We start from the raw sequence: 26770 nt of genomic DNA on the forward strand, positions 1-26770 counted from the left end.
CTAGACTGAGGACATGGGATAAAATTTTTATAAAAACATTTGGCTACATCCAGAAGTCTACCCATAGTCCTAATCCTGTGGTCTCCTGATTCTAGGAAAGGTAGGGCCCTCAAGATTGAGACCACTGCAGAGCCATCCTGAGAAACAAAAGCATCCCTCACCAGGACAGATAATGACCACCCAGACCCTAGCCCACCAGCTACTCCTTGAAAGCTGGCCTTCCACCTTTGGGGGTGGGCCAGTCTGAACCCCTGTATCACAGTTCCCCTCTCCAGCTGGAGTCCTCTTCTGTCTTCCCTCTAACTTTCCAATTAAGGCATTTTTCCCTATAAATGTGTGCTTTCATTTTAATTTCCACTTCTACTAAAGCAAGGACCCAAGTCAGCTGGCAACAGTTCCTCAAGATCCTTCTTGTCCCCTCCAGTCCTCCTTTCACTTTGAGCCTGAAGTCCAGGAGCACATGGTCTCTCCTAGGCTGGATGTGGTTCCTCTGAGGCTGCTCCTCCTGGTCCAGAGACCTACACCCTAGAAAGATGGACTGTGGCCCACATGCCTGACCCGTCACAGAGAAGCCACCCCTGTGGGGAGGACAGCCACAGTAAATACCAACAAGAAGAGGGGTGGAGAGGAAAGAGAGGACTCCTGGTCTATACCAGTTCTAAAGTCCCTTGGGAAGACTTCATGACCCACAAGAGTGGGATGGACCTTGATCTGCTTGCTGGGAGCTTCTCCCCTCGCTACATCTACCTCAGACTCTTGCTCTGGTCTCTTAGGTGTCCCTCAAAGCACTGTGTGAAAACGAGCCACCGTTTTCTTTAGCTCATCTTTTTCCTGTAGTGCGTTTACATGTTGGGCTAAAAGAAAGGCAGGGTAATTTAGGATTTTGCTCTACTAAGGGATTAAACCCAGGGCCTCACCTGTGCTAGGCAAATTCTCTACCACTAAGCTAAAACCCAGCCCTGAGTAATTTCACTAGTATGATGTGAAATTTTGGGGGTTTTTAGTACTGGGGATCGACGTCGGGTCCTTGAGCTTTTGAGGCAGGCAGCAGAACCACTGAGCTAAATCCCCAGCCCCTGAGATGATTTTTGTTCAAGTCCACAAGGTCAGTGGGTACTTTTTTCTCTGATGTTACTGAGAGATTATCTTCCCGAGATTCACCACTACATACCCTTGGTCACAGTTTGTCTGCTTCTGTACTTTGCTCACCATGGTTCCAGTCTACCCTACCAATTTCTTTCTGGCTGTTCCAGCCTCTCGTCCCAGAGCCAATGCCACATGTTTTAGGTTACTTTACAGTACTGTTATACCTAGGTACAGAGTGTCATTTGTAGTAGGCATACTTGCACTGTAGTCCTACTGAAAGTTCAGCAACTCCTGGAAATTATGGCCATTTTTATGATTGGTCTACCACATACACCTAGAGTGAGTATGGACATTTTTTTTTCCATTAAGTAACTCATGGACTTTTTTTTTTTGGTACCGGGGATTGAATTCAGATCCTTTCGCTTGCAAAGCAGGCGGCGAAACCACTGAGCTAAATCCCTGGCCCTCATGGACTATTTTCTGTGTTGCTTCTCCCCTCATAGTGAGGTTTTAGGAAGCTGAGAATCCTCTTTTAAAACAATAAAACGTGGGGTACAAACTCAGAGTTTAAATCTCATATATACAGGTAAAATTGATAAACACATTATTAAGGTCCTTCAATTTTAAAAAATGTATAAGGTATGGAGCTGCACACCTGTAATCCCAGCACTTGAGAGGCTGAAGCAGAAGGATCAAAAAACCAATAAATATTTTTAAAATTTATAAAAGCAAAGACAAACACTTGTCAGTTTCATGGTGGTTGTACTAGGCTGAACAGTGGTTCCCAAAAAGATACATCACCTGGAACCTATGAATGTGGCCTTATTTGGAGTAAGGGTCTTTGCAAATGTTTTGTTTTGAGACAAGGTCTCACTGTGTAGTTCAAGCTGGCCTTGAACTCACTATGTAGCCTAGGCTGGCCTCGAACTCAAAATCCTCCTCCTACCTCAGCCTCCCAAGTGCTGGGATCACAGGTGTCCACCACCATGCCTGGCCAAGAGGTGTTTGCAAAAATAATAGGGATCTCCAAGTAAGGTCAGCCTGGTTTGAGATCATCCTAGGTGGGCCATAAACCTAATGACAGGTGTCCTCAGTAGAGAAAAGGGAGAAGACACGGAAGGGCATATGAGGAGAGAAGCAGAAATTAGAGTGGCATGTCCCCAAGCCAGGGATTGCCAGCAACACCAGAAACTAAGAGAAAGGAAGGAAGCTTCTCTCCTGGGTCCTTCAGAAGGCCTACAGCCCTGCCAACCAGCACTCTGGCCTCAGAACTGTGAGAGAATACATTTCTGTTGTTTTACACTAAATAGTTTCTGCAGTTTGTAACCAGTGCCCCAGTGAGCTGATCCAGAGTTAACCTCATCCATCTCTCCGTGGCTAGTCTCCTCTGCTCTGGACTAGAGAAACCCTCATTGATCCAAGAGCCAGGCCCTCTCTGCTGTGGAGCTGAGACCTAGTGACAGGAACTGTGATCATCAGTGACTGTGATCATTGGCAGTTGCCCCTGGTTGGCCTTTCAGTAAAAACAGTCTATTAGCATAATGAATCTGCTCTTTAAGATAATTTCTTCACCTTGTTCATGAAGGAACTTGGGCCAAACCCCATTGAAAGAACAAGTGTTGGCCAGGCCTCCACAGAGGGCATGTGGGATGGATAGATAACATTATGCATCAATTGACTGGGCTAATGGATGCCAGATGATCAGGGAAACATTAGTTCTCAGTGTAGCTCTGATGTTTCTGGATTTGAAACAGCAGACTGAGAAAGGTCCATCCTTACCAATGTAGGCAGGCAGCATGTGATCCTTCAAGAGCCCTGTATTGGTCAGCTTTGCCATTGCTGGGACAAAACACCCAACACCTACAACTTAAAGGAGGAGAGGCTTAATTAGGCTCACAGTTTCCAAGGTTTCAGTCCACGGTTTGCTGGCTCTGAGGAAGGAATATCATGGCGGCAGGAACATCATGGCAGAAAGGTGGGGCGGAACAAAGCTGCTCAAGTCATGCTTGCAAACAGAGAGAAAGGGACCAGAGACTAGATATAGTCCCAAGGGCACTCTGCCATGACACAGCCAGACGTGTGCTTTTCTAATTCTCTAGGCAGCTTACGAGCCAATAGAATTGACAAGCCAGCTTAACTGACACAGGCACAAAAAGACCAGAAGGGCAGAGAAAATGAATCTGAATTTGTTCTAGCTTGGAGTGGGACATCCATTTTCTCCCTCCTGAATCTTGGGCTTTCTTCCTCAATCCAAATCGCATCACTGGTTTTCCAGGCTCTGTATCCAGGTGGCAGGTCATTGGACCTGTCAGCTTGAACAATCCATGAGCAAATTCCCAAATAAATCTCCTCTTAAAGGTACATCCTGTTGGTCCCATTTAGTGGAGAACTCTTAAGAGTGTGACAAGATGCTAGGACAGGTGAAATATTGCCAGGCATGGTGGTGCATGTTACACCCAGTGAGAGAGAACCAGAGACCAATATTAAATCCACACAGGAGTTTATTACCGGCTGGGACCCTAGCTGAGCATCGGACTCGAGCCTCAACTGGGAGGAGATTAACATATTTTATACACCTTTGAGGCCAGCAGTTTCTAGGGCCTGCTATGGGATAGAACTAGTAAAGTAGGGCCGGGGATTTAGCCCAGTGGTTCCGTCGCCTGCCTTGCAAGGGCAAGGACCTGAGTTCGATCCTCGGTACCAAAAAAAAGAACTAGTAAAGCAAGCAAAGCTGAACGTCCTGCTGTTAGAACATTTGTAAAACAATAGTTGATTAATTGTTGTTTCTAAGAGACTCTGAGGGGAGGAGGTTTCTAAGCTTCCTCCTTTTGAGTTCATCTAAAGGGCAGGCAGGTGGGTCCTTCAGCACCAATATGGAGTCTGTCTTGCTAGCTGGGGTCCTTCAGTGCAGACCTGTAATCCAAGCTACTGGGGAAGCTGAAACAGGAGATTGAAAGTTTAAGGTCAGTTTAGGCAACTTAGACCCTATCTCAAAATAAATAAAAAGGGGTTGGAATGTAGCTCAGTGGTAGAACACCTGCCCATCATGCCCAGGGCCCTCAGTTCAGTTCCTAGCAATGAAAAAGGAAATGCTGACAAAACACAGAATGTCATCAAGCACTACACAAAGCAGCACTTTCCAGTAGGATGGGGAGGAAACATGGAGGCCCTGCCACTCCCCTGTTAGTGGGATGGACAGGCTGGCCCCAGTCCTGGGTCAGGGTGGGTGACATCCACTTTGGAGCAGGTGTCCCCCAAGTAGGAAACATGGCAGGGCTAAGCCAGGTACCAGATGTGCCTCACGGGTCTGAGCAGGAGGCAAGGGTCCATCAGCAGCCCTCAGAACCCAGCCAGATGCCACGAGCAGGACATCATCTATGAGTGAGTATTAGGGGAAGAACTCCTTTCTTTGGTTGTTCTTCTCGCTGTCAATTTAATACTCATCAAAGCTCTGAGTGAGTTTTTTGTTTTTGGTGCTGGGGATCGAACTTGGGACCTTGCACTTTCAAGGCAGGCAGCGGAACCACTGAGCTAAATCCCCAGCCCTCTGAGTGAGTTTTAAGACTTGATTTAATGGACAAATTCCAGGTGGTTGTTTTTTGTTTTCAAAATCTCCTCAATATGCAACCCTGTCTTATTTTATTCTGTCTGTGGCTTTGGGGAAAGAACCCAGGGCCTTGCGTGTGTAAAGAAAGGGCTTTTCCCTGAGTGCCTCCCTGCCTCTCAGAATCTCCTGGAAACATCACGCCCCCCAGACAGAGTCAGCACGCTGTGGGGAGTGAACCTGTCCTTGCATCTCTGAAGTTTTGCCGACTTCCTCAAACAGCACATGAAGTGTGCATGCCTGCTACTATTAAGACAATCGGCTAAAGAATAGCTTTTTTTTTTTTTTTTTGGTACCGGAGATCGAACTCGGGACCTTAAGCTTTCAAGGTAGGTGGCAGAACCACTGAGCTAAATCCCAGGCCCAGCTGCTTTAAACTTGGATCCTCCTGCCTCAGCCTCCAGAGTTCTGAGATCACAGGTGTGTGGCCCAAAGTTCCGTTTCATCGTGGCTTTGGTTGCATCTCCTTCGCAAATCTTCATTAGTGAAATGTCTGTTCAGACACTTTGCCCATTTTATATGCAGGTCATTTGTCTTTTGTGTTATTGTGTTCCATGACTTCTTTATATATTTTTCTTTTGAGGGGAGTTTCTGAGACAGGCTCCTGCTTGTAGTTCAGCCTGGCTGTGAACTCACTATGTAGCTCAGGCTGCCCTCAGACTCACGGAGAGCCTCTTCTCTCAGCATCCCAAGTGCTGGGATAACAGGCATGTGCCACCAGGCCTGGCTTTAATTGTGTTTCCTAAAGGGGTCACATCCAGAAGTTTTGTTGAATTGTCTGATGGCTTATTGTCGTCTCGAGGGCTCTGCTGGCCGTCGCCATGGTCAGCCCACAGTGCTGGTGTGAGGCTGCCCTCAGACACATCTGACCCTTGCAGGAGGGGAGGGGAGCCCCTCAGGCTGCCTCTTGGCCGTCCGGTCCACAGTCAGGGTCAGCTGCCTCCAGGCTGGCTTTGGCCAGTGAGAGGCCAGAGCCTGGAGGGGGCTTGGTGAGCAGAAGGGAAAGAGAAACAAGGACACTGTGTCTCCTGGTGGCCCTTGCCCTGCCAGGCAAGCCCAAAGGGTCCCGGCTCCTGACACGTGACCTACTGAAGGCCATGCAGCACTACCTTCCTCCTGGGTCCACCAGAAATGTGTGTGTCTCACCCTAAACGCAAGTGACAGCAGGCCTTCGATGCTTTCCCCCAAGCCTAGACAGCCACACACATCTTTGCTGGGAGATGGCTTTGTCCAAGTCACTGCCACCCCCAGCCCACTCCCCAGTGTCCCAACCCCGGCCCCTCCCCACTCTCCTGGGCTCCGAGGACCAAAGCGTGGCTTACTGAGATCCCCCACGCTCCCAGGGTACCTGGGCTTCTTGTGATCTCTGCTTTCTCTCTAGGGACACATTTCACTCTCTTTTAGGGTCATCTGAGGCCAGGTGCAGTTGGGCACAGCTGTGTTCACACCATTTGGGAGGCTGAGGCAGGAGCATCGCCTTGAGTTCAAGGCCAGCTTGAGCTGCATATTGAGTTCAAGGCCAGCCTGAACTTCATTGTGAGACTGGGTCTCAAAAAACCAAGGGGTCCAAGAGACACAAGGAGAGGGAGGGGAAGAGAGAAGATTAAAAAACAGAATTTTGAGAAATGTCATGTACACTTACGAACTCCCCATGATGAATATAATCATTATGGACTACAGACATGTACCAATAAAATATGTTTTAATTGCTTGTGTCAGTGTGGGCATCTCCATCTCCCCCCAAAATACTTATGGGACACTGTCCATGGGGGTTGCAGGGCAGGAGAGCATTAATCAATAGGATGAGAAGCAAGCGGTAACAACACCTGCTCCACACCCACAATGACAGCTCACCTTGAGATGAGGTGATTCCACTGATAAACATGCAGATGACAGAAGGCTTCCACTTCTAAGCTGCCTAATGCTGGTCATAGCAATGTCCCAGGCCCAGCACGAGCCCAGCCCCACCCGATAGGCGGTGAGTGGTGGTGCCCACAGGACAGGGGTGAGGGGCTGATCAGTCGCTGCAGCTGCAGCAGAGAGTCTGCGCACGAGGTGTGGAACAGAGGCACTGTCCCGCCAAGCCTGAAAACCCACAGTACCCACAGGAGGGTCAAGAAGGCCCAGAAACTCGAAGGGCAGGATTTGTAGGGCTGTGGCTCTGGGGGCGATTCCAATTTAAGGTTGAAAGGCTAAAGGGAGAGAAGGGAGAGGCAGCCAGGTGGACGTTCTGACCTGTCCTCCAGACGCCGAGAGGTGCAGAGCCACTGCCAACAACCAGGTGGGATGGAAAAGTAGTGAGTGCTTAAAAGACGCACTGCCACGAATCCCCCTCAGAACACTCTCGTCACTTCACACACCCTCCTCCTGTCATTCTGCCCTTCCTGCCGAAGCGCTGGAGCCCTCTCCTGAGTGTCTTTAGCTGCGCTGTCCTGGCTCCTCCATGTCCTGAGTTGACTGAAAACGTTTCCCTGTCGTGGTCATTTGACTCTGGGGAAGAGCCGGAAATCATACAGTGCCAGATCTGGTGAATAAAATGGACGAGGACACAACGTCGTGTTTTCACGAGCTGCCTTTCTGTGGGATGGCCCGTGGCAGCAGCAGTCACCGTTTTTTATATCACACCTCATAAAAATACTCAGGAAAAAAGACTCCAGCTGCTTCAGAAAGTGGCAAGGACGACCGGATAAGTGTGTTCGAAGAGCCAGGCGTGGGGCCAGACGCAGTAATCCCAATTCTCAAGAGGCTGAGACAGGAAGGTTACCGCGTGTTGAAGATCAGCCTGGAATATACAGTAAAACCCTGTCTCAAAAAGCAAAATAAAGAAATACGTTTGAAGTAAGGAACGAGTATTTTGAGAGGAATTCAAGGCAATGTGTCTTTCACTGGAATTTTTTTCACTTTAAACACTCACCATACATTCTGAGCACACCACAGACTTTAGAGCCCCGAGGGCCCCAGGAGCAGAGGGCCAGCGCCCCGCTCCTCCCAAGGTCAGCACCTGCGGGGTCGCGGCTTCGCGATCCTGCCTGTGATTGGAGGCCTCTGCTCGGGGGCGTGGCTTCAGGGCGGTGCTCGGGGAAACCAGGAAAATGCTGGGGATGCGCGCGCAGACCTTCTGGCTCCTCCCCGTCCCTGATAGCCTGTGATTGGCGCACGCGGCTTCAGGGGCGGGTCCTCCGGCGGCGTGGGGCGCGCAGGGCGCTGCCCCCAGAGCTACGTCGGCTGGCTCACGTCTGCGCCATGGCGGCCTGGTTTGTTCTGCGGCTGGCACGAGCTGAGGCGCTGAAGGTAAAGGACGAGCCAGGCGGAGCCCGCGGGGGCCGGGGTGAGGGCGCGGCGGGCAGCGAGGCCAGCGTGGGGCCGAGAGCGCCCCCCCCCGCCCGGGCGACTCCTGTCAGCTGGGCTGGGAAGGGAGGGCTTCGGGGACGTAGCCGCCGGCCGGCGGGGGAGGGAGGCGCGCCTTCTCGACATTGAGCCACCTCGGTGCCTTAACGTTTCTGAAAATGGTTCTTGTTACAAAAGCAAGAAGCAAAAAGTACTTGGATTCTTTTCCTTTTTCTTCCTTTTTTCTGTTGATTGAACCCGGGGCCTCACACTTGCACACTCTGCCAGTGAGCTGCAACACACACACACACACACGCACTCACGCACGCGCGCCCCCAGAACGATAATTCACCGCAGAATAATTTAAAGTGCAGGCAGGAGAAGGAACCCCTTCGGTAACCGGTTCCCAACGACTTCTTCAGGTTTATGTGTATTTAAAACGTTTTTACCTTCTTGTTCTGTGTAGCATCGAGAGCGCCGCACGAAGTTATCCAGCAAAACTGGCCTTGGTGATTGTCAGCCTAGTGGATTAACATATCCTGTGTTTTTCACTTATTAGTACTTTTAATGCCAGAATATTTCTGTTCCTAAAAGAAACACTATTTTGCGGTTTGACAGGAGGCTATAAAATATGCACAGGAGAACATCTTTTATTAACCCACACTTTCATAGCAGTTGTCCTTGAACTTGGGGCTTTTCTTGTAGCTTTTATATTTTGCAAAATGTCCATAATATGCATATGTTATGAAAATTGTATCAGCCTCTCTATGCCGTATGAGCATTCACAAGTGGTATAATACATGGTTTCCATATGTAGCAGTAGCTGTTATAAATGGTATCACTCTAAATACCCATGTTTGCCAACTCTCTTGTCAGACTATGCTCCTGGAAGTGCCCGTGCTCCGAGGACTTGCTTCTACAGTTTCTCTCTCTGCACAGTCGGGCAAGAATGAAAAGGAACTGCCACCAAATCCCAAGAAACCAAGTCCACCAAAAAGTAAGATTTCAGCGGTGGTCATGAGGGACCAAGAATGCAAAGTAAAGAGTTTAACCTCCCAAGCATGAAAATGGGTTTTGCCAGCTGCATAGTGCGTTGTTCTCTGTCTTCCCAGTGTCAGGATTCCAGTGAGACGTAAGATCAGTGGCAGGTTTTATTTTATTTTTATTTTTTTGGTACCGGGGATGGAACTCAGGACCTTGCACTTGTGAGGCAGGCACAGTGCCACTGAGCTAAATCCCCGGCCCAGTGGCAGATTTTAGACCAAACATACCACAGATGTCATAGTCTCTGACTCCTCTCTGACTCCACATTAGCCCTAAACTGGTTCTTTTAGTGCTTTTTCCATGTCAGACCAACATGGAGCGAGTGATCCTGGTGAGGACCCTCTGTCCTTTTGTGGCCCTTTCGGATCCCGCATAGTGTGAAGCATGGGACCTCTCCAGTGCTGGCTCTTCCTCTCAGAGCTCCACCTGTGGTCTCCCTGGCTTTTCTCCACCAGCCTGGAATCACAGGCGTTGTTTTAGGACCCTAGAGAGAGTTAAAAGCAGACAGTTTTCCACTGTGACTCATTTTGCTGATGCATGGTGTCTGGTCTATTTCCAACTCTTTACACAATCATTTTGACTTTTATCACTCATGTTTTACTTTTTTCCCTCCCTGAATGTGAGAACAGCATGTCCTCATTGCAGGAAAACAAGACATGGGACTGAATATTTTAAATGCTTCTCTCCTGGGCATAATTGTATTTTCTACTCCTTGGTCATTAGTGACCATTGCAGCTGTTCAGTACTTACTGTCTGTGAAAACCTGTTTTGCACACCAATGCTAGGCTGTGGACTGAGTGATTTCTGTGCAGCTCTTTAACAAGTATGTTGAGAAGCCAAAGTGAATTTTCCAGTTCAAGTCCCATCTCAGATTTGAGTGAGAAATTTCTGGAAATAGAGATTTGCTGTATTTCATGGCAGCCACCCCACCAGGTGCTGTTCTGAACACTTCCTGTGTATTACCTTGTGCTGCTGCAGATGGGCCTGTGCTCTTATCCCTGTGGTGTAGACATGGGGCTGAGGTGTCCCACACGTGGCAGTGGGGAGTCTGGCTTTGAACCCAGGCATTTCAGCCACACCCCAAATTTAAATCACTATACTGTCTTCTGAAAAATTTCAGTTCTTGTGCATTCATTTAAAAAAAAAAAAAAGCCAGGCGTGGTGGCGCACACCTGTAAATCCAGCACTCTGGAGGCTGAGGCAGGAGGGTCCCTGTGAGTTCGAGGCCAGCCTAGGCTACATAGTGAGTTCAGGGCCAACCTGAACTACAAAGGGAGAGACCCTGTCTCAAAAAAAAAAAAAAAAAAAAAGAGTCAAGCACCATACAATTACTCTGTAAAATCTGAGACTCTTTACTCTTTGTGTCACGTTTACATTTTTAAGGCTCCTAGTCCATTTCAACCGCCATAGTCACTTTTGCTCTTGTAAAAAAACTTGAAGATCATGCCCTCACTTTTCAGCCAAGCTGGAGAGAGAATCAGGAAATTTAAGTTATGCTTTGAGAGGAGACAGAAGCAGTAGGGAGACCTCGTATTTGGAGACCTTGTTTTCACAGACTGTGTGGTCTCCAGCGAGGGCTGGAGCCCCCTGAGAGTCAGTCGCTACAGTGAGGTGGGGCTTCACGGTGAGCAGTCTTTTTTTGAGGGAGGGTACCAGGGATCGAACTCGGGTCCTTGCGCTTGCGCAGCAAGCGGCAAAACCATTGAGCTAAATCCCCAGCCCCATGGTGAGAGTCTGATGGCAGCACCTGGGAGCTCTGTTGCCTTGTCTCTGGAGAGTGGTGTCAAGCTGAAACTCCATCATAGACTGTCTTATGCTGGCCCTAGAGTTGGATGAGAGCCAGCAGCTGGGTAACACGCTTGTGCCCAGAGGGAGACGGGCTTCCTTAAGGCAGTATTACATTGGGCGCCATCCCTTCTGTGTTGCTGAGTGCAGACTTGGTGTGGACCCTGGGTTTGGTCCTTGTGAGAGGCAGCAGCCACAGATCAGCCCCACAGGCTTCTTTCTGAGCCACAGACAAGGGCAGTGGGGCAGAAACAGGTTTGCTTTCAGCACTTAGCCTTCCCTGGGCTTCCCTCCCCCCCCCCGCCCCCCCGCCCCGTACCTAGCATAAACAAAGGAAACTCTGAAGCCTTCTTATTTGTGTGATATATAAAGTTTCCCTTCCAAACAAAGTGTGGAACTTACAACATTGCCAATCACAGCTGAAATGTTCTTTCCATTTTCAGGAAGTCATAAACCAACCTATAATGTAGGTTTCATGCGTGCATGCCTGTGTGTGTGTGTATGTGTGCGCATGTGTGCGTGTGTGTCCACACCATGTGGTCTGAGGATTGAGCCCAGGACCCAGCACAAGTGAAACACATGCTTAACCACTGAGCTACTCCACCAGCTACAATCATATAATCTTAATCAATTATTACAGTTCTTTAAATCTGCAGGGTCTGGGGATGTGGCTCAGTTTTAGAACACTTGCCTGGTGTGCATGAGGCCTTGGGTTCCATCCCTAGCAGTGCAGAAAAAAATAATAATAATTTAAAAATAAATTAAAAACTCAAGAAATTTTGAAAGATTCAGTCCCTATCATTTTTCTGCTCACAGTAGCCCCTGTGAGATAGCCTTATTTTAAGTTAACTTTCCTGCTTGGAAGACCCATGGCTAACATAAGGGTGTGCTGGTGACGGGCAGGCCGGCAGGGTCTGAAGGCCAGTGCATCTTACGCATGGCTGTCAGAAAGCTCTGAGCAGTGCAGCTGCTGTGCAGAGGCAGGGACAGCCCAGCCCATGCCGCCCTGTGCCGGGCTCCTGTTCACCGTGCCCAGGAGCCAAGGTGCACACCAGCCCCTGGCCTGGGCGGCCGAGTGTGGTCTGTAGGCGGCCAGGACCAGATTCAGCTGTGGTGTGCTCCTGGGAAGAGCAGTTTCAACAGTCAGCTGCTGCTGCAGCTCCATGGGCACCGCCTCTCCCAGTGCCTGTCACCCCCTCAGGCCCCTTCTGATGAGCTGTTGTTGCTCACTCTTCTCAGCACTCAGCACATCCTGTCTGCTGTCAGTCACAAGTTCCCGGCCTCAGAAGACAGGATTCTGCATGGTGCTGTAGGATGGATGGGAAGACAGATTTCTGCCTCAGGTGAAGAGGAGGAGATGCGCTATAGTACAAAACCGATGTCTGGTCTTAGGGGCTCTGTTTGTAGCCTCTGTTTGTTACATTTTTCAACTTTTTCCTCTAATGTGTATGGTTAGAAAAGATTTATTACCACCTGAGAAAATGTAGTGAAATTAGCTCTGATCAATATATTATTTGATTTCATTTTTTTGTAAATGACTATGGAATACTAAGATAAGCCAAGCACGCCTGGAATCTCAGCACTAGGGAGGCTGAGGCAGGAGAATCAAGGTGAGTTTGAGGCCAGCCTGGGCTACATAGTGAGCTCGCTGCCTACACGGTGAGACCCTGTCTCAAAAAAAAAAAAAAAAGACATTAGCACTTTTTTTTATGCAGTTTAAAATCTATTTCTAGTGATACATATGATATTAAATTATTTCGGACATTTTTTGATATTGCAGTACTTCTGTTTATTGGCTGAAGAAATCACCATGTGAGCTGTGAGATTTTGAAAGGCTTTTCTTCCTTTGCTTGAACTGCATTACCCTCTGCTGCTCTTGCACATACCCCAGACTCCATGCAGCCTATTGGGGGTCCACCAGGCAAGGACTGAGGCTTTTCATACTTGATAAGTACCAGGAATTCAGTCAGTTATACAACTGTAAATTTTCAATAGTCACCAGAAAATATCTATTATAGTTTATCTTGAATTTGGTGAAGTAGTTTTTAAAAATTATTATCAGTGAAACCATTATTGTTAAAAACGAAGGCAAATCTGTTATTCTAGTTTTGGTTTTTTTTGTTTTTTATTTATTCATTTTGTTTTGGGGGCGTTTTTTTGGTACCAGGGATCGAACAACTTGGGACCTTGCACTTGCGAGGCAGGCAGTGGAACCACTCGGCTAAATCACCAGCCTTGTTTTGTTTTTTCAGACAGGGTCTTGCTATGTAGGTGTTGAACTCACTATGTAGCTTGAGCTGGCCTTGAACTTGAGGTGATCCTCCTGCCTCAGCCTCCTGAGTACTAGGCTCCTATTGGTAAAAAAATTTCCATCTTTAAAATTTTCGGCTACAAAGAAAAGTATCTCCACTTCTCACCATCACCCCACATGTGGTGCTTGGCATTTGCCCAGGAGAGGTTCCCACAGAACCTTCTTAGGTCGCTTACTTTGAAGACATTATAAATAATGAATTGGTATGCAATGCAGTATCTGTGACGTCTATTGATTTGAAGTTGTTTTACAAAGTATTGCAAATAACATTCCTCTTTATGCCATTTCCCAGATGTAGAGAAACCAAAGGAGAAGGGCAAGCTACTAACCACCCGCCCATCAGCCCTGGTGCCCCCCGGCTGGTCTCCTGATGCTTCCTCCCCGGCAGCTGGGAACAGAGGCAGGGCAGTGGCTGGCACTCACCCCAGTGGCAGTGGCAGCGAGCTGCTCACGGAGGAAGGGCTCCCGAAAGCTTTGGCGAGAAAGACTTTGGTAGCATTTCCTCAAAGGGTTCCATCTCCATTCAGTGCGCAGGGTTTGGGCACAGAGGCTCATGGGGGTGCCCGGAAGGAGACAGATTCTTCATCTTCATCTTCATCCAGCTCCAGCTCCTCGGACTCAGAGTCTGACGAGGAGCGGGACCTCCCGGAAGCTGGGCCCCGAGTGGGGAGCAAAGGCCAGGGAGGGTCTCCAACCTCAGAGGCCACCCGGCCCTCTGAGAACAGAGCCCCCGGAGTCACGGCGTCTGCAAAAGAGCAGAGCAGGGCGCAAAAGCCACATACAGATGTCACCTACCCAGAGAGGGTCTCTCAGCCAAAGAAGAAAAAGAGCCCCCTGAAGCCTTTAGAGGGCAGAGGAGAGGCCACACCACAATGCAAGTCACCCAGATCCCAGGCTGAGGGAGAGGTTTTGGAGCAGAAGGCAAAGGATGAGCAATTGCAGAAAACTCACAGACCGAAGGAGCTGAAGAAAGGAGGCCAGAGGCCCTTGGGAGTGGAAGGGATCTCACCTGACCGCACAGAGGCTGGGTTTCCTACACGGCCAGAAGGTGGCCTGGGGTCCACACCAGGGACCCAGGAGGCTTCCTGCCCTGGGCCCCCAGTACCAGAGCCTGGTGGGAAGCTGGCTTCTCCCTGGGAAGAAACAGCTGGGAAGCAGGCAGGAAGAGGACACTCAGAGGCCAAGGAGGAGATCTTGGAAGAGCAGAGAAGCGTGAGAAGTTCACGGCCAGCTCCTGTCCTGCAGGAAGAGGCTGAGGCTCAGCCCACAGACCGGAAGCTGGAGGAGGGTGCAGCCCCGCCCCCAGAGGCCCCGGATGACACACAGGGTACATCTTGCCTTGGTTCCACTCCCCCTTTCCCAGGTGCCGGCTGGGCTCTAAGGAACCTTTGAGTTTCTCTGTGCTTAGAAAGAAGCGTGACTGTAACCAGACTTCAGACCAGAAACCGCTTCTAAGGCTGTCCCAACTGAACAGAGTGCACCTAGACTGTGGTGGGGCACATCTGTCCTCTCGATACCCTGAAATAGCCTCAGTTCGTTTTGGAATGGAAGCATATGCCCCTGGCCCACTTGGCTGCTCTTAACCGGTGTAATTCTCAGGGGTTTTTGTTTGTTTTGGTTATTTGACACGAGGTCTCACCGTGTGGTTCAGGCTGGCCTTGAACTCACTGTGTAGCCCAGGCTGCCCTCAACCTCACGGTGTTCCTCCTGCCTTAGCCTCCCCAGTGCTGGGATTATAGGCATGTGCCACTGCACCCGGCTTTGTATAATTTTTGGAAACTGCCAGTTTCACATCACCACTCCACCTTCTTGGCTGTCCAGTACACTCAGGAGGGGAGGCCCCGGCTGGAGGGCACCCTCGGGTGACTACACTTAGCATCCTTGTCGGGGCGAAAGTCCACGAGGTGGGGACTGAAGCAGTGAGGGTCTGTGTTACAGAGGCAGCCGGCATTTCCTTCTCTGATTTACCTGGAAAAGAGTGAGTGGCTGTGCTTCTCAAGAGTGAGTTTTCCCAAAGGGCCTTTTAAGGGAATCAAATTCCTATCCTGCATTTTCTCAGGTGCTCTAGATGGGTCATAATGGGAGGTCTTCAATTTTAGAATTTGTGGCTCCGTACTTCTTTCATCACTAACAAAGCCTCCTCCTCCCTGTGCCTGCTCTTCATTCTTTGTTGTTTTTAGAGATAGGGCCTTGCTGTGTATCCCCAGGCTGGCTCTAACTCAGGATCCTCCTGCCTCAGCCTCCCAAGTGCTGGGATACGGAGTGCACCACTACACCTGGCTTTGTTCTTTCTGAAGCCTCCCTTCAGCCTAATTTGTCTTACTGATGCATTGTTACTGGTCTCAGGTGTCAACAGGATTTACGTGCTTTCTTTTCTTGCCCTTTGCTCCCTCATTCATTAATAAGCAAAGTCGTCAGACTCCTCAAGACCTGCCCTTTGCCATGCTGTCATTTTCCATCCTTCGCTCAGCTCAAGTGGACAGGTGTGCCAGAACCCTCAGAGTAAACACGGGACCTGGGACTTGCAGATTGCAGGCCTTTCTGAAGAAAGAAACCTGCCGTTTGGGGGAGAGCTCGGTGATGGAACCCTTGCCAAATGTGAGCAAGGCCCTGGATTCCAGCCCCAGCACCACAAAAGAAGGAAAGGAGCAAGCTTGCTTCTGGTTTTCGAAGGCTGTTTTTGCCCTAAGAGGCTGAGGAAGACCCTGCATGCAACCCCTCTGGGGGAGGGCTGTCCTGCAGGAGGCAGCTCCTTGCCTTCTGACCAGGCTGGGCTCTGATCAGCGTGTGACATGCCTGCCTTTCCGGTGCCAGCTGCAGGGGCACAGCCCCCCTGAAGGTGCCCTGCACCACACGGAGGCCTTCAGTCCTTAGGGCTGGTGATATCTTCCGGCTCTGTGAGACGTTTCTGTTTAACACAACCAAATAGTAAGAAACAGCTTGAGTATTGATGGGAAGGGTGGAGAATGTGCTGGGGTTCTTTTTGGGAAGCCTGAGTAGAAGTTGTGACAGCCTGAGGACTTGATGCTCAGGGGTTTGGGGTCCGTAGGAACCGCCCAGGCCTCAGCCCATGCACGCTCTCCTTGCCGCCTGTCCTGTCACCACGCAGCACTGTTCCTTTGGCTTCGACCCGCACTTTTGTTTTAGGGTTACCAAGTGCTTGGGTACATGGGCTTTAATTTTTTTCCATTGAAAGAAAAACTAAATTAGTATTTTTGCCTAGCAACAATTTTTCCCCAAAAAAGTTAAAACCAAAACCATGCATCTGATTTCTAGTCCCCTTCACCGTGTTGTTGCTGTCACTCACCCGAGTCGGAACGTACTAATGTTGCCTGTGCTGGAGACCTAGGAGGCTGGCTTAGTTTCTGCTTTAGGAAATGCTCTTCTGCCCACAGCTCATCTCTGCTGTAGACACACGTCTAATAGAGATCATTTCCCTGTTCACCATTCTGTGGCCGGAAGGGCCTGCTGTGATAGTCCTAGGTGTTTTCAAACTCATGAGGCATTTGGGGCCTAGAAATTCTCAAAGTGAGCCATGAGGGTGTCCGCCTTTCATTGCCAGAACAGTAGAGCTGTGTTGTCCAACTCCAGTAGGAACGAGGGAACTCAGGACCTTGCAGGGGCAGGGTTAGGGCCGGGGGCTTTGCGCAGAGTCCAGTGACAGCTTTGTCCCCAGGTGGCTGGCCACGTAGTAACTTATTCATTGCCAATGCTATAAGTTTAGAATAAAATTTCAGCTAAGGCCCTCTTGCACCTACAGCAGCCTCCATGGACTTCCCTTCCTAGTTAGGCTGGCAGTCACGGGCAGGGTGTGGGGTCTGCTGGTGAGGCTCTGGGGTACAAGGCCTCTGATCAAGCTCTGTTTGTCGCTGTCCCCTCCGCAGAGTCTGCCCAGGCCCCCACGCCTGCTGAACCGTTCGACAACACTACCTACAGGAACCTGCAGCATCACGCCTACAGCACGTACACCTTCCTGGACCTGAACCTGGAGCTCTCCAAGTTCAGGCTGCCCCAGCCCTCGTCTGGAAGGGAGTCCCCTCGGCACTGAGCGCCTCGGCCTCTGCCCACTCTCCTCCCGCCTGCAGAAATAAAATGGCTCCAGAGTTTGGCATCCAACCCATGTCGTGGGCTGCGTCCGTGGCTGAGCATTGCTCGTATACAGGGTGCACTTAGGAACACGCGCATGTGCAAGGAGCGGCTCCGATCAAGAGTCCTTGAAGTTAGTATTGAGTGGGAAAGCTCCACGGGCGGCTGAGCACAGCGGGGACTGATGAACAGGTGTTGAGGACACAGCGGTGACTGCCGCATGTCTGGGCTTTGGTGGGTTGGAGATGGGAATTTCACTAGTTGTAACTGCTGCATTGCAAAGAAATTAAGGTATTAGATGATTTTATCAGAAGAGGGGCGGGCTCATTTGGTTGACTTCGCCAGGTGTTTGATGCCCACTTGGGGGAAACTTGGTGTTGAGATGAGGACAGATGAGTGTTTTGTGCCCCCGGGGCAGCTGTGTCTCGTGGCCAGGGCTGGTTTCTGGCAGTAACCTGGCTGTGCTCGGGGCCGTGGGCGCTCCGTGCGTCCCCCAGATCCTGGGCACCCAACACCTGTGGGGACCAGTGTAGGCGAGAGCCAAATGGCATGTGTCCCTGTCACCAGAGGAGCGTGCCGGGCCCTGAAGGGCACATGCGAAGTCTGCGCAGTGTTGGCTTGCCTCCTTTGTGTTACAGCCTTGTTTGGGCCGCACTCGGGTTTGTCATTTGCATTCTGGTCCTTGGCCTCCCTGCAGCCAGATCCGTACAGTGCATCCATAACTGGGATTCACGATTCTGTAGCCCTGCATTTCTGAAGCTTAGCCCGAGAATACTGACCGGAAAACAGCAACGAGAACCACTACTGCAATCATCAGCCTCAGATTCTGTAGCTGCCCCAAGAGGGTTAGCAACTCAGTAAGACCCTTCTAATCACATTTTAGGATAAAAGCAATAAAACCACATTCCCAGCGAAAAAGCAAGTGGAGTAGAGAGTACTCCCGACCCACCACGCTGGCCGGGGCTGCAAGTGGACATAACCTCCCCACCTCGTGGGCGGGCAGTGTCTTCGCCCACTGCTACCGCGCAGGGGTTCCTGGGGCAGCCGCAGGGTGGGGGTGAGTAGGAACAGATTTAATTTACACTGGTTTTAGAGCTGAGGCCTGAATGGTCCTCCTCGGAGTGGGGCGCCCTAGGCCCATCCCCACACCTCGGAAGGGCCCGCCCTGCATGTCTCTAGCCTCCTGGGCACCATCTGCTGCCTGGTGACCATGGGGTCCATTTCAGGGCCTGCTTATTTCCTGTGTTCTCGTAAAGAGTGCGGCCAGACCCTCTGTGTGATCCTAACTTGTTTCGTGTCATTTCGTTAGGATGGATTTCCAGAAACATCCAAGGAATCACAGTGCAAATGTCAGCATTGCTTTCGTTCTGGGTTTTTAAAACAGTGTACACAACGAAATAAGGTCATTGTTTACCTCTTTGTACCATTTTCTGTCACCTGAACCTTGGTGTTTTTGGACATTGGCCCTCGTTCCTGGTGCAGAGCCCTTGGACAGCAGCAGGTTGTGTGCAGGTTGCTGCAGCCCGTGTCTGGACAGGTTTCCACCCTGATGTGTCCAGGCAGCTGACGGGCAGGCAGCCTTTCAAATTCTGCCAGCACGGCCCCTGTGTTTGTGTTTTGTTTGTTTTTGAGACAGGGTCTCACTGTCTACCCCAGGCTGGCCCCAAACTCCCAGTGATCCTCCTGCTCAGTCCTGAGTGCTGGGAGCGGAGGTCTGCGCCACCTCACCCAGCAGCTTTGTGTTTGCTGATGTGTGGTCTCCGTTGTTTCCTGACTCCAGCGCCAGGCAAGAGTTGGCTGAGTCTGCTCCCGAGGGCTCCAGCCCAGCTGGGCCTCACACAGCAGCAAGCAGAAGTTTGTGAGATGCATTCGTCACCGCAGAGCTTGCGCCCCACTGAGGTTTGTGAGGAAGAGATCTTGCAGGGCTGACGCGGCCTGACATCAGGGCAGCTCCCTGTCCTCTGCTGGCTGCACAGGAAACCCTTCGGCCCTGCAAGCTTTGAGCCTCCCTGCTGTAGCCTCCTCTCTTCCTGACCCCTTTGAAGCGTAAGAGCCCTCAGCTTATGAAAGGGGAGCGTGTTTGGCTTGTCTGTGAGGCTGTGTTTGTGTCGGGTTGCTGCCGTGGAGCCTTTAGGAAGAAGGCTGGCCAGGCATGCAGGCTCGGGCCCTGCACCAGCAGTTGCACACCTTCTCTCCCTGGGCCTCCCGCCCTCGCTGCCCTCAACTATGTTCCCCAGAGGACCAGAAAGACCAACAGCTAAAGCAGCCAGCTTTCACCCTCAGGCCCCTATCTGCTAGGCACTGTGGCCGGGGGTTCAGAGATGGTTAGGACGCTTACAGAATGGGAAAAGTAACTTGCCAGCTACTCCTCAAAGGACTAATATCTAGAATTTATATAAAACTTCCCAAAACTTAGACCCTGCCAAAATAAAAGACCCCGTCAAAACATGGGCCTGTGAAGTGAACAGGCACGTCACAGAAGAACCACAAGTCGGCATCCTGTCTCAAAAACGAACAGGTGGCTGGACAGAGTGGTATCCAGTGGAGCAGTACTGTGCCATGAAGATATACTGGAGGCATCTGGGAAAGTGGATGCACCTCGAGACCATCTGTTAAGTGAAATAAATCGGACACACAACTTAAATATCACATGGTTTCTCTTCCATGAGAAACCCAAGTTGCTAATAAGGATAAACAGAGAAGAGGAAGGAGAACCGAGAGATAAGGGCCATAGGAAGGATGAAGGTGTGCTATGTGCATGCAGCGACTCCCACAGTGAATGTAAGCACGGGCTCACACAAGATGAAATGTAAGGAAACACACTTAGGACAGTCAGCTGGTCAAGGGCGCAGCCAGCGAGGGAGTCCCAGGAAGGCCACGACACGGTGACTGCCAGGACGGAGGAGCTGAGGCCCCAGGCTGCGGGCGCTGAGCTTCGTGGAGGAGGTGGAGTCGGCACGGGGCAGAGCCGAGCCGGAATGGAGGAGGGCCCTGGGCACATCGGAGCCAGTGGGGCGGTCCTCACAGCCTCCAGCTTCCGGTGTGCAGAGGCGCTGACAAGCGCCCGCTCCAGGGGTGCAGGAAGTGGGCAAAGGGCCCTGTGTCACTGGGGCTACAGTTTGGAGGGCCCGAGATCGAGGCCAAGCCAGAAGAACTGAGCTGCCACACTGGGGTTTCTGTTTCGGCTTTTGTGGCCCTGAGCATTGAAACCAAGGCCTTCGCAAGACCTCCATCCCCAGCCTCTTTATTTTTTCATTTTGAGACAGATTCTCACTAAGTCCTCCAGGCTGGCCTTGAACTCGCAGTCCTCCTGCCTCAGCCTCCCAAAAAGCTGGGATTGCAGGTGTGCACCACCATGCCTGGCTGCTCCCAGGTTGTATAGAACACACCATGATTTGAAAGGGCACAGCAGAGCTGAAAAGAGAACAGGCATAGGGGGCTGTGACTCAGTTCTGTTTCACGGTGACAATAACCCTAAAAGCCCTCATAACATGAGAAGGGCAGGAAGGGGGAGCTTGGCCCCATGAGGAGCAGGGCAGCATGGTAGCCCGGGGAGCAGGTGTGGAGGTGCGGCTCAGGTGGCCACCAGGACCCAGAACTGACGATGATCACAGTCCAAACCAGGCCAGGCCAGCTTGTGGCGTTCCTGCCACCCAGCCCCAAAAACAGTGGTGACCATTGGCCTCTTCTGCTTGCTTGTCTGTTTGTGTGTGTGTGGGGGGGGGTTCTTTCCTTTTTTTTAAAAACAGTCACACTTGGAACTGTGAGTCCAGCCTGGGCTTGAACTCACAGCGATCCTCCTGCCTCAGCCTCCTGAGTGCTCATCCGACGAGTACCTTTTGTCCTGCTGCTGTCAGCCTTGATAACCACGGCTCTTGGGCTTCATTCTATGTGCTCTTGCAGTTGTTTGCTGTAAGTCTTCCTGCATGTGGAGCTAATGTCCCCTGCATATCTCCAACACTTCCTCTTTACTTCCATTCCATCTACTGGGACATGTAGTGACAGGGAAATCACTTCAGTCTGCCCTTCTGTGGGCTGTCCCCCAACTGCCCCAGCAGAGTAGACTACCTACGAGCCCTAGGTGGAGAAAAACTGACAAATGAGGCAAAAGAGACAGTTCACAGTAAAAACTCCAAACTTGATGGGTATGGTAGCACACACTGTAATTCCAGCTCGGGAGGCTGAGGCAGGAGGATCGGTGTGAGTTCAAGGCCAGCCTGGGCTACATAGTGAGGCCTTGGCTCAAAACACTGAAAAGAGAAAAACTCCTCCAGACGTGAAGAGGACGGGGAAGGCCTGGGTCGACCCTGGGGCTTCTTGGCAGGTGGAGTTCAGGTCACAAGATGGGACGATGCTGTCATCCACCCTAGCGAGGTGAAGGCAACGGAAGCCACAGATGCAGGGGCAGGGAGGCAGCCCTGGACCACTTTGCACTCCATGTCCAGAGCAAGGGGTCCCGATGGTCAGGGAGGAGCTGGGGGTCAGGAAACGACAGTGCGATGCTTTTCCTGCTTCCCCCAAACCTGCTTCTTAATCTTTGATTAGGAGCCATTATCGCTGGAAAAACTCATTTATCTGAGGTTTAACGATTGCTTTATTTTTGCTTCAATGTCTTTTTCTTGGTTAAATTAATTAAATTAATACTAATATATAATCCTTTTAAATTAGCTAATAGCTTATATGTATGTATATATGTATCTTTTGGCACTGGGGATTGAACCCAGGGCCTCAAGCAAACTAGGAAAGCCCTCAGCCACTGAGCTACACCCCCAGCACCATTTATTTGTTTGTTTATCAGTATTTATGGTTTTTTTGAGACAGGCTCTCACTATGTAGTTCAGGCTGGCCTTGAACTCACTAAGTTGCCCAGGCTGGCCTCAAACTTGTGATCCTTCTGCCTCAGCCTCTCATCCCAGCACTACAGAGGCCAAGGCAGGAAGATCACAATGAGTTGGAGGCCATCCTGAGCTACATACTGAGAGCCTGTCTCAGTTTTAAAAAGGGGAGGAGCATTTACCTCGGTGCCACCGCCCACCTCGAAAGCACAAGGTCCTGAGTTCAATCCAAAAAAAAAATGGAAATGTGGGCCAGCGCTCCAAGAGACAAAGCCCCACCTCCATCCTCCCTCGTGTTTTTTCCCCTCTTTTTCTTTTTATTCTTCCCAGCACTGGCTTTGAAATCAGGAAATCCTAAGCCAGCCGAGCCCAGGCTAACCAGCACACCTGGATGTTTAGTTCTTCAAAGCCCTGCCCAGGCTGGTGTTACCATTATTTCCTTCTATGGGGCTGCAGAGTGAACTCTACCACCAAGCTGCACTTAGTCTGGGGGTTATTTTTATTTATTTTCCTCTGTGATGCTGGGGCTTGGATCCAGTAAACTACCGCTGAGCTACATCCCAGCCTTTTCTTTTTAAAATATTCTTTTTTTTTTTTTGGTAGCAGAGATCGAACTCGGGTCCTTGCCGCTTGCACAGCAGGCAATGAAACCACTGAGCCAAATCCCCGGCCCAAAATATTCTTATTTTGAGACAAGGTGTCACTCAGTAACCCAGGCTGTCCTGGAATGTGCAGTCTTCCTGTCTCAGCCTCCTGAATAGCCGGGATTATATGAAGCCCAGTTATTATTAACATATATTGTCCTCTGCTCTGAGCCAGCCAGGGGAGGCCAAAGAAATGTGCTGTCTTCCCCAGAGCTGCAGACCCTGCTGCTCCCACCGTCTAGGAGTTGTTCTAGAAAACACTGTGGAACCACAGGCAAAACACCACACCACCACCGTTGGCACAGCCCAGGGTGCAACTCCAGGCAGAGCAGTTGCTCAGTGTGCCTGAGGCCCTGCGTTCCACCCCAGCACGGAAACTGAAACTAGACGGACAAACAAAAGAGCAAAAAGCAAGCTCTTTTCAGGGGCAGGATTGTAAAACTATGGAACTCACAGGAAAGAGGAAGGAAAAAAAGAGGGAAGGACAGGAGAGAGGGAGGAAAGGAAGAAAAGAAGGAAGAAAGGGAAGGAGGAAGAGGGAGAAAAGGAAAGAAGAAAGGGAGGGGAGGAAGGAGGAAGAAAAGGAAAGAGAAAGAAAAAGGAAGCCAGGGCTGTCTGGTGCTGCGCTGGTGAGAGGCTTCTCGGGAGACCCCTGGCAGGCAGGCGGACTGCTTGGTTCCCGGCTTGGTTCCCCCTCCCCTGCCACCCCATGGCCCTTCAGGACACGCGGTTGTGCACTCAGGCAGTGCACAGCAGGGGGCGCCTCCAGAGCTCCAGGGTTTCTATCAGCATCTTGTGACGGCCCCTAATTCTTTTTCCATGCTTTTAGCATTCTGAGAGTCTCACTTCTCTTTCCCTTCGCAGTGAATGCTGCATTTTATTTTGCTCTCATTAAAGATTTGGCAATAGAATAAGAGGCTTTCTGCAGTGCTGGACATTCAGAGTTTTAGAGTTTTGAATTTATTGTAAGGTCAGTGTGTCGTTAGAAAACTGCAACACAAAGGGAGTTGGCAGTGCCATTGTGGAGGCATTCTGTTAGAATATAGTGCATGAGCCTGGGGAGGGTTTCATTCATCACAAAACTTGCAAATGACTCACAGATGTGTGGCCCTCGCAGCTGTTTCCATCAGGCTGACACAGGGGGCTCTGACTCAGACAGGAATTCATGCCAAAGACTCCTGGCAGCAGCTCCAGTTCCCGTGATCCCCAGCCAGGGAGTCATTTGTTGTCAGCGGGGTGACAGTGACGAACCAGTAAAGGGCCAGGGCCGGAAGGCTGGCGGGCAGGAGCCTGCGTCCTGCCCCATCTAAGGCTGTTTTCAGAGCCGCTTTCAGAGCAATGCACCGACCTCGTAATTCCTACAGATGATTTACCTGCAAGGGTTTCTGTTTACAAAGTGGTTTTCTTTTTGCTTTTTTGTTTCCTGGGACAAATCCAACTGGCTTAGGAAGAAAGCTGGAGCATAGAGCGGCAGTGTGAAAAGGGCACACCAGGCCTTTGCCCTCTACTCAAAGCCTGGGCTTGGGGTCCCCCTGGCCTGCAGGGCACCCTGCTCCGGGTGTGTGCTGGCTGCAGTGCTGAGTCCTGCTTCAGAAAGCCCCGGGTAGGAGCTGTGAGGGACAAAGCCGAGGCATGCTCAGCCTGTGGAGGCCCAGCTTCCGATCCCAGCACCATCCCCAAAGGCATCCACCCCTCGGGCTTCTGCCAAGGGACAGGCCCCAGAATCGAGATCAGTGGTCTCTGCCAGGTGGCTCACCTTGGTTGGCACAGAGAGGGTGACTTAGAGCCATCATCGTGGGGTTGTCATCAAGGCATGCCTTGGCCACTCCCTGAAATGTCTGTCTCTGAGTCGAGGTAGTTTCAGGGGGACAAACAATTCCTGTATGGCTGTGTACTGAGACTGAGTCTCACTGTGTTGCCCAGGCTGGCTGTGAACTCCTGAGCTCAAGGGATCCTCCTGTCTCAGCCTCCAGAGTAGCTGGAACTACAGGCATGTGTTACTGTGCCCAGCAGGGGGACAAACAGTTCTAATCTCACTGACCATCCAAGAGACACAGCACAGGAGGCTGGAGGTCTGGGTCTGCTTGTCGGGTGCCCACGGGCGGGCTGTGTGGGGAAGGGAGGTGCCCAGAGAGTGGGCCTAGGGTGTCCTGTCCGGCAGGCACGGGCACGCTCTGCTATGGCAGTGCCAGGAAGCTCCACAGACAAAGCCGGGTCACACTGAGGGGCTCTTTAGGCACGCGGGCAATGTGGCAGTGCCCGTGGTACCCAAGAAGCCTTTCTGCTTTTCTTGGTGGACACTGCCCATCCAGCGCGACGCAAGATGCTGCAGGGCAGTGGGCAAGGCCAGGACGTGGCGGCGACCCCCAGGATCATGACGCGGAGTTGGGCTGCAGAGGCCGTGAGGGGCCTGGGTCACACGGCCCTGTGGTGTGGAGGGACTGGGCCTCCGCCTGCTCCCTCCGTGGCCTCATGGTCAGTCCCTGCCCTTCCACCTGACAGCTCTGGCCAGGGCCACCTGGGACATCTCCATGATGGCATTAGTGTGAGTGGAGCAGCTGCTCCCATAGGGCCCTGGGCCACCTCCCTGGGTGCCACTCACTCAGGACCCAGTGAGACGCTGGACGCACTGCGGACTGGGCATTCTGAGGACGCACCCACCGGGCATCTTCAGTCTGTGGCTAAGGAACAGGGCAGTGTCCCTGGGGTGGCGAGAACTGCGGCCCCCCATGCAGGACAGGGAGGGAGCAGAACCCAGAACCCCGGGAGGGGTGAGCATGTGGTGCACACCTGTCACCCCAGCACTCGGGAGGCTGAGACAGGAGGATCACTGGGAGTTGGAGGCCAGTTCAAGGTCAGCCTGGACTACATAGCGAGACCCTGTCTCAAAAAACCAAAAAAAAAGCCAGGATGGCAAGGGTGAGAGAAGGAAGCTGAGTCCACGGGGAGCCTGGCATAGATCCCAGACCTCACTTTCTCTGTACCCCAAATTCTGACAGGTGCCTCCAGTCAGCCAGGCACCACTGGAAGCTGGGGAACGAGGGTGGCCCGGCTTCAGCCCATGCACGTGGCTGCCGGGCACAGGATGCAGCGGCCACCAGGGCCAGCCTCAAACGGCCGGCACTCCTGGGACCAGTGAGGGGACGCTGGGGTAATTTCATTCATTGCCCTCAGTTTCCATCACTTTGCTTCTGTGGGGGTGAGGGGGGATTTGCCCTGCAGCCTCCGAAGGCCGCAGGGAACGGGAAGTAGGCTGGGCAACAGGACTCGAGGCATGCGAAGTGCTTGTGGGGAAGAGATCATCTCGGGGGTGTGCTTCCCCACTGGGCACGCGATCTGGGGGCCTCAGGCCTGGAGAAACGCACAGCTGTGGTTCCTTGGCAGCAGAACGGACCACACTGCGTGATGAAATCTGTCCAAGGCGCCAAGGGACTGCCACCTTTCTTCCTGGATGTGGTTCAGTCTTCCTGGTTAGTGACACTTCAGTGAGAACCCTGAATGCCATTCTGTTCCGCTTTGGGTGGGTCTGTCAGGTGGCCAAGAGGGGACAGGGCAGGCGAATGCCACCTGCCCTCTGAGGGCTGCTCTTCCACTGGTGTTTCCTGAGCCATAAACTGCTAGAGCAAAGCTTTCAATAATGTGTGCTATTGAATAAGAACACCAAAGACAGCCATTCTGAAGCACAGATCAATTAAAGCAGTGACCCAGGGAGAAGCGCTAGAGCCGGCAACTCATCCTCCCGTCAGGGAGAGCCCCGCACCCTGTGACCCCAGGGAGGATGGCCCAGGACTCCCCACCGCCTGCGGAACTGAGGGGAGGAGAGTGCCGGCCCCTGGATGCGGGGGGACCTGTGTGGTGGCAGGACTGAGTGGCCAGGTACGCGTGGAAGGTAGTCACCAGCCAGGAGGCTCATCTGCCAGCCGCAGCTTTTATGGGGTGAACCCCAAGGCATGACAGAGTGAACCACCCGATGACAAGGGCCTCAGAGTCCCCACCTTCCTGTGACATGGCTGAAAGTCAGGCTCTACCGTGTGTGCTCAGAGGGCCC

The 26770-nt window shown here is 51.6% G+C and overlaps 1 protein-coding gene and 1 long non-coding RNA gene across 3 annotated transcripts; one reads left to right on the forward strand and one right to left on the reverse strand.

Annotated features, from left to right (window-relative positions):
• Nucleotides 1–6375: 6375 nt before the first annotated feature.
• LOC110348674 (uncharacterized) lies at nucleotides 6376–7765 on the reverse strand. The gene is made up of 2 exons (XR_002394123.2): nucleotides 7605–7765; nucleotides 6376–7492 (listed from the first exon to the last, which is right to left on the reverse strand). It is a non-coding gene; the product is annotated as an uncharacterized LOC110348674 (long non-coding RNA).
• A 76-nt stretch (nucleotides 7766–7841) lies between these two features.
• Nucleotides 7842–17273, forward strand: Ndufv3 (NADH:ubiquinone oxidoreductase subunit V3). Of its 2 annotated transcripts, XM_004842429.4 has the most exons (4): nucleotides 7842–7981; nucleotides 8894–9014; nucleotides 13450–14484; nucleotides 17042–17273. In XM_004842429.4, the coding sequence occupies exons 1-4, from the start codon at nucleotides 7934–7936 to the stop codon at nucleotides 17203–17205; spliced, it is 1368 nt and encodes a 455-aa protein (XP_004842486.1). In that variant the 5' UTR covers nucleotides 7842–7933; the 3' UTR covers nucleotides 17206–17273. The 2 variants fall into 2 exon arrangements, with proteins under 2 accessions (XP_004842486.1, XP_004842487.1); XM_004842430.4 differs by lacking the exon at nucleotides 13450–14484.
• Nucleotides 17274–26770: the final 9497 nt, after the last annotated feature.

This window comes from Heterocephalus glaber, unplaced genomic scaffold, assembly GCF_053883595.1.
Source record: "Heterocephalus glaber isolate CG9 unplaced genomic scaffold, H.glaber_assembly_v1.0 deba00000122, whole genome shotgun sequence".
In the NCBI taxonomy this organism is placed as follows: Eukaryota; Metazoa; Chordata; class Mammalia; order Rodentia; family Bathyergidae; genus Heterocephalus; species Heterocephalus glaber.

Excerpts from the sequence above, each read along its gene's own strand:
- Ndufv3 (XM_004842429.4), top strand. The coding sequence starts at position 7,934 with ATGGCGGCCTGGTTTGTTCTGCGGCTGGCACGAGCTGAGGCGCTGAAG. Across the intron at positions 7,982-8,893 it reads CACGAGCTGAGGCGCTGAAG|ACTATGCTCCTGGAAGTGCC; the intron begins GTAAAGGACGAG and ends CTCTCTTGTCAG. Across the intron at positions 14,485-17,041 it reads GGCCCCGGATGACACACAGG|AGTCTGCCCAGGCCCCCACG; the intron begins GTACATCTTGCC and ends TCCCCTCCGCAG.